Below are 15,217 nucleotides of genomic sequence, written 5' to 3' on the forward strand. Positions count from 1 at the left end.
GGGGGTGAGGGAGGAGGTGTGGGGGCAAATGTAGCACTTCCTGCGGTTGCAGGGGAAGGTGCCGGGTGTGGTGGGGTTGGACGGGAGTGTGGAGCGAACAAGGGAGTCACGGAGAGAGTGGTCTCTCCGGAAAGCAGACAGGGGTGGGGATGGAAAAATGTCTTGGGTGGTGGGGTCGGATTGTAGATGGCGGAAGTGTCGGAGGATGATGCGTTGTTTCTGGAGGTTGGTGGGGTGGTGTGTGAGAACGAGGGTGATCCTTTTGGGGTGGTTGTGGCGGGGGCGGGGTGTGAGGGATGTGTTGCGGGAAATGCGGGAGACGCGGTCAAGAGCGTTCTCGACCACTGTGGGGGGAAAGTTGCGGTCCTTGAAGAACGTGAACATCTGGGATGTGCGGGAGTGGAATGCCTCATCCTGTGAGCAGATGCGGCGGAGGCGGAGGAATTGGGAATAGGGGATGGAATTTTTGCAAGAGGGTGGGTGGGAGGAGGCGTATTCTAGGTAGCTGTGGGAGTCGGTGGGCTTGAAATGGAGACTGAGAGGTTCAGGAAAGTGAGGGATGTGTTGGAGATGGCCCAGGTGATTTTAACTCCCCCTCCCATTCCTCAGACGACATGTCCATCATGGGCCTCTTGCAGTGCCACAATGATGCCACCTGAAGGTTGCAGGAACAGCAATTCATATTCTGCTTGGGAACCCTGCAGCACAATGGTATCAATGTGGACTTCACAAGCTTCAAAATCTCCCCTTGCCCCACCGCATCCCAAAACCAGCCCAGTTCTTCCCCTCCCCACACTGCATCCCAAAACCAGCCCAGCTTGTCCCCGCCTCCCTAACCTGTTCTTCCTCTCACCCATCCCTTCCTCCCACCTCAAGCCGCACTCCATTTCCTACCTACTAACCTCATCCCACCTCCTTGACCTGTCCGTCTTCCCTGGACTGACCTATCCCCTCCCTACCTCCCCACCTATACTCTCCTCTCCACCTATCTTCTTTTCTCTCCATCTTCGGTCCGCCTTCCCTTCTCTCCTATTTTTTCCAGAACCCTCTCCCCATCCCCTCTCTGATGAAGGGTCTCGGCCCGAAACATCAGCTTTTGTGCTCCTGAGATGCTGCTTGGCCTGCTGTGTTCATCCAGCTCCACACTTTGTTATCTTGGATTCTCCAGCATCTGCAGTTCCCATTATCAGTGGTTATCAGAATGGCTGGGGTTGTTATGAAAGCACTTGTCAGAGTGTTGTGGTACTCCAAGATTGGCTAAGAGCACTGCCATCGATGGGCCTTCATCTCAATTAACTGATGATATTATATCAACTGTGAGGGGGATCTTGCAGTGCACTGGGTCGCATCTCTGCCTCTGAGCTAGAAGCTCCAAGTTCAAGTCACGCTCCAGGACATGACAGCCAAGAGATGTATGACCATTATTCCTCCAGACAGGGGAGACTCTCTGAATGAACGGAAACACAATGCTGCTACCACGCCTGTCACAGGAGAACTTTAATGAGGAGCAGTCTGATCCCTCTGTTCACTGGTGGGCACAATTGTTTGCACCATCCTCCTCAATCAGTGAGAATAACTGGGGAAATAAAAACAAGACATTTCATTAAGCAATCAGCCCAAATTCACCTGACCAAACAAAGAAAATAGTTCCTTGCCCAGCCAGGACATCCCTGTCTAATGAACACAATACAACTGGCACTAACAATACAGCATGGTATTACGAAAGGGGCATCATCTTTGATAAAGGGATGATGGGAACTGCAGATGCTGGAGAATCTGAGGTAACAAAAGCATGGAGCTGGATGAACACAGCAGGCCAAGCATCATCTTCAGGTCTAGGCCCAAAACATCAGCCTTTTTGTGCTCCGAAAATGCTGCTTGGCATGCTGTGTTCATCCAGCTCCACACTTTTTTATCTCATCTTTGACAAACCTTTTCAGAGTGTTTTTTAAAGGTTTAATGAGTAGGGCAGATTGAGGATGTTTTGTAACTGAATTTTCAGAAGATATTTGATGACCAGATTTGTTCATGGGATTAAGGGTAATACATGAGGATTGCTAATAGACAGACAACAGAGCAGGAATTAGGAGGTCACGTTCGGCTGGCAGTGTATAACCAATGCAGATTTGCAAGGATCACTCGTTATTCACAATCTGTAATCAGTGAATTTACTGACAGGGCCCATTGCAATGTGCCCAAGTTGGCTAATGATAAAAAGTAGGCTGTGAGGCTATTGTGAAGATGCTGCAAGAGATACCCAGGCCTTTTGAAGAAGCATGAACTTGTCAGATTGTATAATTTGGAAAATTGTGAAATTATCCTCTTTGCTAGGAAGAACTTGATGCTAACCGAAGGGAACCAAAAGTCACACAAAGTTAACTTAGGGGTTCAAAAAGCAATTAAGAAGTCAAATACATGTCAGCCTTTATTGCATGCAATTCAAGTTTAATGGTAAGGAGATCTTGCTGCAGTTATTTAAAGCTTTGGTGAGACTACACCTTGAATGCTACGTGAATTTTGGTCTCCCCATCCAAAGGGAATGCAGCAAAGATTCACAAAGTTGATTTCTAGAGTGAGATGATTGAGCTTTGGAGAGAGATTGAATTGAATAGGCTATATTCTCTGGAATTTAGAGCGGTGAAGAAAGTTTATCAGCCATTACTGAATAATGGACCAGACTCAATGGACTGAATGGCCTAATTCTGATCCTACATCTTCTGGAGAGGCAGTCTCATTGAAAGATACAACATTATGGTGCAGTTAATGCTGAGAAACTGTTTCCAAGCTGGAAATTTCAAAAGTAGGGGTCCATTTAGGATTGAGATGAGACATTTCTTCCTCAGACGGCAATGAATCTTTGGAATTCTCTAACTGAAAGAGCTGCGTGTGCTTAGTTTCAAATACCTTCAAGAAAGAGAGCTGTAGACTTTAGCGCATTGAGGAATATGGGGATGGAAGGAGGATGTAGAGTTCACGTTGTTGATCAGTCACCGTCCTCTTCTTGCTCCTATTTGGTAAATTATGGGTTTGACAATGCTGCGTGTGATTCCACTGTGGTACTACTCTATTCCCAGCTGGGTGATCCCAGATCGATCCACAGCCTGTAATTGTTAACCAGTCTCACTCAATGTTCTTTATCTGTTACTGTGCCAGTGGGAGGCAAGGATAGAGTCGGCATTGGCTTTCATGGTAGCGCTATCACCTCTGCCCAAGAAGCTCTAGGTTCATGTCCTACTCTGGAGACTTGAGCACACAGTCTAGGCACTGACAAAGTGTCACACCAATGGAGGTGCTGTCTTTCAGATGAGACAATAAGAAGAGGGCCCATTTGCTGATGATGTTGGATTTTGCAGTATTTCAAAGAGGAGTGGAGTTCTCTCTGGTGTCCCAGCCAACAATTTATTCCTCAACCACAGTATCACACAAACACAGTATCTGGCCAAACTGTTTTTGGAACGGAGCTTGCTGCGTGCAAATTGACTGCCATGGTTTCTACATTCCAAAGGTCATTGACCACAAAGTATCTTCTTTGGCTCAAAGGTGTTTTGGGACAAAGTGAGGTAGTGATAGGTGCGGTACAAGTGCATGTTTTTTCTGCTTGTTTGCAATTTCCAGTTGTGACCTGAGTGGCTGCTAGTGTATAAACATTAACATTGAGAAAAGACTAAATCAGTGTTGCTGTCTTGCTTTACTTGAGCTCTCTCTGCCAGGCTCAGTAATGAAAATCAGAGCCCTGGGTATCTGATCGTACTAGCACCTGGGCACCAATGGCTTATGATGAAACACCAGCTTTTTGAGAGATGGAAAGTGTATAAGGGGTAGAGTACAAATGAATATTTCGATTCCTTCAGGCACCGAGTTGTAATGTTAAACTATTTTTTGCATTTAAACATTTATTGCCTGAATGTCAACCTATTAAGATGTAAAGACCGTTGTATTGATTGCAACAAAACCCTATCATTTATTTTCTGTGTTCTTTGATTGTGGACAAAAATGGAAATAAAAACTGTTTTAAAAACTGGGGTTGTGGAAGAAAATGCTGCATTTTAAAAATCAGTTTTTGAAGTTTATTGCATGTGGGAGTTTACACTGCTGATTTGTTCAAGTCGTGACGGAAGATATTTGCAGACAGCAAGGTGGGGTGGGGTGGGGGCGGAGGGGTGGTGTGTGCAACGAGTGACTTGTCCAGCAACAAGTAGCTGTTTGGTTTATGCAACTGTGACCAGTTGTGGACCCTCATGGTCACTAGCCTGATGTCAATTCTTTGATTGGTCCTTGAGTAACCAAACAGCTTTTGTGTGTGAAAGGTAGAGTGAGAAGCCTTTGGATTGTTGGGAGTGCAGGTTATGTCTCTCTCCCCTCTCTCTCTGTCTGAAGTAAACTTACCAGAAGCTAAATTTTCCTCCCATCAGCTGCTGTAAGCTGTTGCCCTTAACCAGTAGCTAATGAACTTTGTAGCTAACATGTAAATCACCCTCTCCTTTGTGCAGAAAAAGAACTGAAAGAACTAACAGACAAGGGCATTGAAGAACAAAAAGTCCCAGAAAATCAGATGGAACAATGAGCCCTGTGGACTGGTGCTATTGAACTGTGCTTCTCGATTTTTTCCTCCACCCATAAACCTAGTGATTTTTTGTTTCCCTCTGCGTGCATGTGTATGTAGGGGTCTTAAAAGGAGGTAAAGTTTTAACTAAAGTTTTAAGCTCTCTCTGATGAAGGGTCTAGGCCCGAAACGTCAGCTTTTGTGCTCCTGAGATGCTGCTTGGCCTGTTGTGTTCATCCAGCCTCACATTTTATTATCTTAAAGTTTTAACTAATTGGATCATTTGTTGAATGGAATGGAGAGTTTGAGTCATAAGGAGAGGTTGGATAGGCTGGGACATTTTTTCACTGGAGCATAACAGGTTGAGAGGTGACATTATCAAGATTTATAAAACCATGAGAGGTAATAGCTAAGGTGAATGGCATATGATTTTTTTTCTCCGTAGGGTGGGAGATTTCAAGACCGGGGACATATGTTTAAGGTGAGAGGAGAAAGATTTAAAAAGGGACCTGAAGGGCAACTTTTTTACACAAAATTCATGGGTGGAATGCACTGCCAGAAGAAGTGGTGAATGCAGGTACAGTTACAACAGTTGAAAGACATTTGGACAGGTAGATGAACAGGAAATGTTCTGAGGGATATGGGCCAAAAGCAGGCAGGTGGGACTAGTTTAATTTGGGGTTATAGTCAGCATGAACTTGTAGGACTGATGGGTCTGTTTCAGTGCTCTGTGACTGGATGACTCTATTGATGGTTCATACCTGTTTACTTATGGTTACATTGTACTTCTTTGTAACAAAAAGTGGTTCTTGTTAAGTACAGGAACCTGTGAGTGGTGTCTGTTAATTACACCAGAGGGAAGTGGGGATGTCTCCAAACTTTGTCTGAATCAACAACTTTTGTTATGACTGCAAGTAGTGGGGCTTGAGAAGCAGAACGCTTTCCCAAGTGTGTCATAACAAAGGGAATCTCTGGCAGTTGCTGTAAATACAAAGTTAAAAAGACGCCAGCATTAGCGAGGAAACCTAACTCACAGGTGAGTGAAGGTTTTCTGGTTGGTTTAATTGGAGTTGGTTAACAATTTGTACCAATGAATGATGATGCTCATTCCCCAGGGAGACGGAATTGATGGAATTGAAAGGACAGCCTTTATGCATACCGTGGTAATGGTCATTAAACGTCCTGTTGTTTATCTTTTTCAGGCTTGTCATGGGTGTGCAACGGCCTCAAATTGTGACTGTAGTGGAGTCAAAGGTGAAAAGGTAGGTCTCTAAAACCCTGTCCCTGGAGACGTGTGTAAAAGTGAGTTTGGAGGTGGCTCTTTCCAGGAAAACAATGCCCCACTGACCTGAACAGTTATGCTTTTTCAGAAAAGCAGCCCCCACTGAATGAATAGTGGAAAGGGACAATCAAGATGCAATGTTAGATGAACACATCAGTATCCTGTGATGCAGTTTCTTCCAGACAAAACATTGTGGAGTTGTAAAAGTCAGCTTGCCACCATTGTGCCAGCTAATTCAGGGTCACAGTCATCTCCTGCTTCCTTCTGCTGAGGGAGGTTTATATATTGACCTGCTGTCTTCATGTTAAGCCCCGACATCATGCCTTTCATCTGATTAAGCAACTGAGAACCTTGCGCGTTGGCCTGAACTTGCAGGCGCTAGCCTTGCCCATCAGGTGGAGCATTTACATTGCCAGCTCAGCCGGAACTGGCATGGGACCAGGGGAAGGTTGCCCTTCATTGTGAATCAGTACACCATGGTGTTATCACCAGATGTATCCGAAGGCATGCCTGAGCCTCGAGGGAATGTGGGAAACAGGTGTAGATATATTCTAATCAACCTGTTCAGCAATCTTATTACACACCTCTGGGGCAAGTGGGATTGTGAACTCAGGCCACCTGGCTCAGAGGTAAGAACACTAACACTGCACCGCAGGAGCTCTCAGAGGTGTACCTTTTCTAGTTTACATCCAGAAGTGCTGTTACACGACTGAACATTTTTCTTTAACCAAATCACGCTTGGATTTTTTTCATCCAATTACCATCACCAGAAAATCACCCGCAGTTTCACTTTGTGGGCTGTGAGTATATTGGATGCCAATCAGTTGTATGAATATGGGGAGCCAGTAATTAGTGGAGTATGAATTTGATGGAGTGGGTTAACTGAAATAAAGCTCTGACTAAAAGTGTGGACTTGAATTTGCTATAAATAGAGTAACCTTGTGTGTAGGGCCACGGACTGTACTGCCATTTTTGTTGTTCTCCATTCTCAGACTGCAGGATGGTTCACTCCTGAAACTGCAAAGTACCTGAGATCCTCTTTGTCACAAAGCAATGCTCATTTAGATTGTGTCCCCGCCCCTCTCATTCCACGCTGAGAACACCACTCATTCCACACTGAGAACACCACTCATTCCACATTGAGAACACCAATCATTCCACATTGAGAACACCACTCATTCAACACTGAGAACACTACTCATTCCACACTGAGAACACCACTCATTCCACAGTGAGAACACTATTCATTCCACACTGAGAACACTACTCATTCCACATTGAGAACCCCACTCATTCCACACTGAGAGCCCCTCTCATTCCACAGTGAGAACACCACTCATTCCACATTGAGAACACCACTCATTCCACACTGAGAACACCACTCATTCCACATTGAGAACACCACTCATTCCACAGTGAGAACACCACTCATTCCACATTGAGAACACCACTCATTCCACATTGAGAACACCACTCATTCCACACTGAGAACACCACTCATTCCACATTGAGAACACCACTCATTCCACACTGAGAACACCACTCATTCCACATTGAGAACACCAATCATTCCACATTGAGAACACCACTCATTCAACACTGAGAACACTACTCATTCCACACTGAGAACACCACTCATTCCACAGTGAGAACACTATTCATTCCACACTGAGAGCCCATCTCATTCCACAATGAGAACACTACTCATTCCACACTGCGAACACCACTCATTTCACACTGAGAACACCACACATTCCACAGTGAGAACACTACTCATTCCACACTGAGAACACTACTCATTCCACACTGAGAACACCACTCATTCCACACTGAGAACACCACTCATTCCACAATGAGAACACTACTCATTCCACACTGAGAGCCCCACTCATTCCACAATGAGAACCCCACTCATTCCACACTGAGAATACCTCTCATTCCACCTGAGAGCCCATCTCATTCCACACTGAGAACACCACTCATTCCACACTGAGAACACCACTCATTCCACACTGAGAACACCTCTCATTCCGCACTGAGAGCCCATCTCATTCCACACTGAGAACACTACTCATTCCACACTGAGAGCCCCACTCATTCCACAATGAGAACCCCACTCATTCCACACTGAGAACACCTCTCATTCCACCTGAGAGCCCATCTCATTCCACACTGAGAACACCACTCATTCCACACTGAGAACACCACTCATTCCACACTGAGAGCTACTCGCATTCCACACTGAGAGCTGCTCGTATTCCACACTGAGAACCCCTCTCATTTCACACTGAGAACACCACTCATTCCACACTGAGAGCCCCTCTCATTCCATATTGAGAACACTACTCATTCCACAATGAGAACCCCTCTCATTTCACACTGAGAACACCACTCATTCCACACTGAGAGCTACTCGCATTCCACAATGAGAGCTGCTCGTATTCCACACTGAGAACCCCTCTCATTTCACACTGAGAACACCACTCATTCCACACTGAGAGCCACTCGCATTCCACACTGAGAGCCCCTCTCACTCCACACTGAGACCCCCTCTAACTCCACACCGAGAACCCCCCACTCCTTCCACACTGAGAGCCCCTCTCATTCCACAGTGAGAACCCCTCTCATACCACACTGAGAACCCCACTCCTTCCACACTGAGAGCCCCTCTCATTCCACACTGAGAACCCCTCTCATTCCACACTGAGAACCCCACTCCTTCCACACTGAGAACCCCTCTCATTCCACACTGAGAACCCCTCTCACTCCACACTGACAGCCTCTCTCATTCCACACTGACAACACTAGTCATTCCACAATGAGAACCCCTCTCATTTCACACTGAGAACACCACTCATTCCACACTGAGAGCCACTCGCATTCCACAGTGAGGCTCCCTCTCACTCCACACTAAGACCCCCACTCCTTCCACACTGAGAACCCCTCTCACTCCACACTGAGAACCCCGCTCACTCCACATTGAGACACCCACTCACTCCACACTGAGAACCCCCACTCCTTCCACACTGAGAGCCACTCTCATTCCACACTGAGAACCCCACTTCTTCCACACTGAGAACCTCTCTGATTCCACACTGAGAACCCCTCTCACTCCACACTGAGACCCCCTCTAACTCCACACTGAGAACCCCCCACTCCTTCCACACTGAGAGCCCCTCTCATTCCACAGTGAGAACCCCTCTCATACCACAATGAGAACCCCACTCCTTCCACACTGAGAGCCCCTCTCATTCCACAGTGAGAACCCCTCTCATTCCACACTGAGAACCCCACTCCTTCCACACTGAGAACCCCACTCCTTCCACACTGAGAACCCCTCTCATTCCACACTGAGAACCCCGCTCACTCCACACTGAGAGCCTCTCTCATTCCACACTGAGAACCCCCACTCCTTCCACACTGAGAACCCCTCTCATACCACACTGAGAACCCCTCTCATTCCACATTGAGAACCTCTCTCATTCCACACTGAGAGCCCCTCTCATTCCACACTGAGAACCCTACTCCTTCCACACTGAGAACCCCCTCACATACCACACTGAGAGCCCGTCTCATACCACACTGAGAATGCCTCTCATTCCACACTGAGAATGCTTCTCATGCCACACTGAGAATGCTTCTCATTCCACACTGAGAATGCTTCTCATTCCACAATGAGAACCCCACTCATTCCACACTGAGAACACCTCTCATTCCACCAAGAGCCCATCTCATTGCACACTGTGAACCCCGCTCATTCCACAATGAGAACCCCACTCATTCCACACTGAGAACACCTCTCATTCCGCACTGAGAGCCCATCTCATTCCACACTGAGAACACCACTCATTCCACACTGAGAACACGACTCATTCCACAGTGAGACCAATACTCATTCCACAATGAGAACACCTCTCATTCCGCACTGAGAGCCCATCTCATTCCGCACTGAGAACACCTCTCATTCCGCAATGAGAGCCCATCTCATTCCACACTGAGAACACCACTCATTCCACACAGAACACCTCTCATTCCGCACTGAGAGCCCATCTCATTCCACACTGAGAACCGCCAACCCTTCCACACTGAGAGCCCCTCTGATTCCACACTGAGAACCCTTCTCATTCTACACTGAGAACACCTCTCATTCCACACTGAGACCCCCTCTAACTCCACACTGAGAACCCCCCACTCCTTCCACACTGAGAGCCCCTCTCATTCCACACTGAGTACCCCTCTCATTCCACACTGAGAACCCCTCTCACTCCACACTGAGAACCCCTCTCATTCCACACTGAGAACACCACTCATTCCACAATGAGAACCCCACTCATTCCACAGTGAGAACACTATTCATTCCACACTGAGAACACCACTCATTCCACAATGAGAACACTTCTCATTCCACACTGAGAGCAACTCGCATTCCACACTGAGAGCTGCTCGTATTCCACACTGAGAGCCCCTCTCATTTCACACTGAGAACACCACTCATTCCACACTGAGAGCCCCTCTCATTTCACACTGAGAACACCACTCATTCCACACTGAGAGCCACTCGCATTCCACACTGAGAACCCCTCTCACTCCACACTGAGGCTCCCTCTCACTCCACACTAAGACCCCCACTCCTTCCACACTGAGAACCCCTCTCACTCCACACTGAGAACCCCCACTCCTTCCACACTGAGAGCCCCACTTCTTCCACACTGAGAACCTCTCTGATTCCACACTGAGAACCCCTCTCACTCCACACTGAGACCCCCTCTAACTCCACACTAAGAACCCCCCACTCCTTCCACACTGAGAGCCCCTCTCATGCCACACTGAGAACCCCTCTCATTCCACACTGAGAAGCCCACTCTTTCCACATTGAGAACCTCTCTGATTCCACACTGAGAACTCCTCTCACTCCACACTGAGACCCCCTCTAACTCCACACTGAGAACCCCCCACTCCTTCCACACTGAGAGCCCCTCTCATTCCACACTGAGAACCCCTCTCATTCCACACTGAGAACCCCACTCCTTCCACACTGAGAACCCCTCTCATTCCACACTGAGAACCCCTCTCACTCCACACTGAGGCTCCCTCTCACTGCACACTAAGACCCCCACTCCTTCCACACTGAGAACCCCACTCCTTCCACACTGAGAAACCCTCTCATACCACACTGAGAGCCCCTCTCATTCCACACTGAGAACCCCCACTCCTTCCACACTGAGAACCCCACTCCTTCCACACTGAGAACCCCTCTCATACCACACTGAGAACCCCTCTCATTCTACAATGAGAACCTCTCTCATTCCACACTGAGAGCCCCTCTCATTCCACACTGAGAACCCCACTCCTTCCACACTGAGAACCCCCTCTCATACCACACTGACAGCCCGTCTCATACCACACTGAGAATGCCTCTCATTCCACACTGAGAATGCTTCTCATGCCACACTGAGAATGCTTCTCATTCCACACTGAGAATGCTTCTCATTCCACAATGAGAACCCCACTCATTCCACACTGAGAACACCTCTCATTCCACCTGAGAGCCCATCTCATTCCACACTGAGAACCCCTCTCATACCACACTAAGAACCCCGCTCATTCCACAATGAGAACCCCACTCATTCCACACTGAGAACACCTCTCATTCCACCTGAGAGCCCATCTCATTCCACACTGAGAACACCACTCATTCCACACTGAGAACATCACTCATTTCACACTGAGAACACCACTCATTCCACAATGAGAACCCCACTCATTCCACACTGAGAACACCTCTCATTCCGCACTGAGAGCCCATCTCATTCCACACTGAGAACACCACTCATTCCACTCTGAGAACACTACTCATTCCACAGTGAGACCAATACTCATTACACAATGAGAACACCTCTCATTCCGCACTGAGAGCCCATCTCATTCCACACTGAGAACATCTCTCATTCCGCACTGAGAGCCCATCTCATTTCACACTGAGAACACCACTTATTCCACACTGAGAACACCACTTATTCCACACTGAGAACACCACTCATTACACACTGAGAGCCCCTCTCATTCCACACTGAGAGCCCCTCTCATTCCATACTGAGAACACTACTCATTCCACACTGAGAACCCCTCTCATTTCACACTGAGAACACCACTCATTCCACACTGAGAGCCACTCGCATTCCACACCGAGAGCTGCTCGTATTCCACACTGAGAGCCGCTCGCATTTCACACTGAGAACCAGTCTCATTCCACACTGAGAACCCCACACATTCCACACTGAGAACCCCTCTCATTCCACACTGAGAACCTCTCTCATTCCACACTGAGAGCCCCTCTCATTCCACACTGAGAACCCCTCTCACTCCACACTGAGAACCCCTCTCACTCCACACTGAGAACCCCACTCCTTCCATACGGAGAACCCCTCTCATTCCACACTGAGAACCCCTCTCAGTCCACACTGAGAACCCCCCACTCCTTTCACACTGAGAGCCCCCTCACTCCACACTAAGACGCCCTCTAACTCCACAATGAGAACCCCCCACTCATTCCACACTGAGAACACCACTCATTCCACAGTGAGAACACTATTCATTCCACACTGAGAACACCACTCATTCCACAATGAGAACACTTCTCATTCCACATTGAGAACACCACTCATTACACACTGAGAGCCCCTCTCATTCCGCACTGAGAGCCCCTCTCATTCCATACTGAGAACACTACTCATTCCACAATGAGAACCCCTCTCATTTCACACTGAGAACACCACTCATTCCACACTGAGAGCTCCTCGCATTCCACACTGAGAGCTGCTCGTATTCCACACTGAGAACCCCTCTCATTTCACACTGAGAACACCACTCATTCCACACTGAGAGCCACTCGCATTCCACACTGAGAGCCCCTCTCACTCCACACTGAGGCTCCCTCTCACTCCACACTAAGACCCCCACTCCTTCCACACTGAGAACCCCTCTCATTTCACAGTGAGAACACCACTCATTCCACACTGAGAGCCGCTCGCATTTCACACTGAGAACCACTCTCATTCCACACTGAGAACCCCACTCTTTCCACACTGAGAACCCCTGTCATTCCACACTGAGAACCCCTGTCATTCCACACTGAGAACCACTCTCATTCCACACTGAGAACCCCACTCCTTCCATACGGAGAACCCCTCTCATTCCACACTGAGAACCCCTCTCACTCCACACTGAGAACCCCACTCCTTCCATACGGAGAACCCCTCTCATTCCACACTGAGAACCCCTCTCCGTCCACACTGAGAACCCCACTCCTTCCACACTGAGAACCTCTCTCACTCCACACTGAGACCCCCTCTAACTCCACACTGAGAACCCCTCTCACTCCACACTGAGACCCCCTCTCACTCCACACTGAGAACCGCCACTCCTTCCACACTGAGAGCCCCTCTCATTCCACACTGAGAGCCCCTCTCATTCCACACTGAGAGCCCCTCTCACTCCACACTGAGAACCCCTCTCATTCCACACTGAGACCCCCTCTCACTCCACACTGAGAACCCCCCACTCCTTCCACACTGAGAGCCCCCTCACTCCACACTAAGACCCCCTCTATCTCCACACTGAGAACCCCCCACTCCTTCCACACTGAGAGCCCCCTCACTCCACACTAAGACCCCCTGTAACTCCACACTGAGAACCCCCCACTCCTTCCACACTGAGAGCCCCTCTCATTCCACACTGAGAGCCCCTCTCATTCCACACTGAGAACCCCTCTCATTCCACACTGAGAACCCCTCTCACTCCACACTGAGAACCCCTCTCATTCCACACTGAGAACACCACTCATTCCACAATGAGAACCCCACTCATTCCACACTGAGAACCCCTCTCAGTCCACACTGAGAACCCCACTCCTTCCACACTGAGAACCTCTCTCACTCCACACTGAGACCCCCTCTAACTCCACACTGAGAACCCCTCTCATTCCACACTGAGTCCCCCTCTCACTCCACACTGAGAACCACCACTCCTTCCTCACTCAGACCCCCTCTCATTCCACACTGAGAACCCTTCTCATTCTACACTGAGAACACCTCTCATTCCACACTGAGAACCCCTCTCACTCCACACTGAGAACCCCTCTCATTCCACACTGAGACCCCCTCTAACTCCACACTGAGAACCCCCCATTCCTTCCACATTGAGAGCCCCCTCACTCCACACTAAGATGCCATCTAACTCCACACTGAGAACCCCCCACTCCTTAAACACTGAGAGCCCTTCTCATTCCACACTGGGAGCCCCTCTCATTCCATACTGAGAACACCACTCATTCCACACTGAGAGCTACTCACATTCCACACTGAGAGCTGCTCGTATTCTACACTGAGAACCCCTCTCATTTCACACTGATAACACCACTCATTCCACACTGAGAGCCCCTCTCATTCCATACTGAGAACACTACTCATTCCACAATGAGAACCCCTCTCATTTCACACTGAGAACACCACTCATTCCACACAGAGATACTCGCATTCCACACTGAGAGCTGCTCGTATTCCACACTGAGAACCCCTCTCATTTCACACTGAGAACACCACTCATTCCACACTAAGAGCCACTCGCATTCCACACTGAGGCTCCCTCTCACTCCACACTAAGACCCCCACTCCTTCCACACTGAGAACCCCTCTCACTCCACACTGAGAACCCCTCTCACTCCACACTGAGACACCCACTCACTCCACACTGAGAACCCCTACTCCTTCCACACTGAGAGCCCCTCTCATTCCACACTGAGAACCCCACTTCTTCCACACTGAGAACCTCTCTGATTCCACACTGAGAACCCCTCTCACTCCACACTGAGACCCCCTCTAACTCCACACTGAGAACCCCCCACTCCTTCCACACTGAGAGCCCCTCTCATTCCACACTGAGAGCCCCTCTCATTCCACACTGAGAACCCCTCTCATTCCACACTGAGAACCCCACTCTTTCCACACTGAGAACCTCTCTGATTCCACACTGAGAACCCCTCTCACTCCACACTGAGACCCCCTCTAACTCCACACTGAGAACCCCCCACTCCTTCCACACTGAGAGCCCCTCCCATTCCACAGTGAGAACCCCTCTCATACCACACTGAGAACCCCACTCCTTCCACACTGAGAGCCCCTCTCATTCCACAGTGAGAACCCCTCTCATTCCACACTGAGAACCCCACTCCTTCCACACTGAGAACCCCTCTCATTCCACACTGAGAACCCCTCTCACTCCACACTGAGAGCCTCTCTCATTCCACACTGAGAACCACCACTCCTTCCACACTGAGAACCCCTCTCATACCACACTGAGAACCCCTCTCATTCCACATTGAGAACCTCTCTCAT

At 48.7% G+C, this 15,217-nt stretch overlaps 1 protein-coding gene across 2 annotated transcripts in view; it reads left to right on the forward strand.

Moving 5' to 3' along the window:
* col4a5 (collagen, type IV, alpha 5 (Alport syndrome)) overlaps positions 1 to 15,217 on the forward strand; it is a 251,011-nt gene that overhangs the window by 92,256 nt on the left and 143,538 nt on the right. For both annotated transcript variants that reach the window (XM_059651364.1, XM_059651365.1), the window contains one exon: positions 5,746 to 5,805. In XM_059651364.1, the coding sequence (XP_059507347.1) occupies positions 5,746 to 5,805 (60 nt within the window). The remainder of the gene's footprint in view (positions 1 to 5,745; positions 5,806 to 15,217) is intronic.

The sequence above is a fragment of the Stegostoma tigrinum genome, chromosome 15 (assembly GCF_030684315.1).
Source record: "Stegostoma tigrinum isolate sSteTig4 chromosome 15, sSteTig4.hap1, whole genome shotgun sequence".
Lineage (NCBI taxonomy): Eukaryota > Metazoa > Chordata > Chondrichthyes > Orectolobiformes > Stegostomatidae > Stegostoma > Stegostoma tigrinum.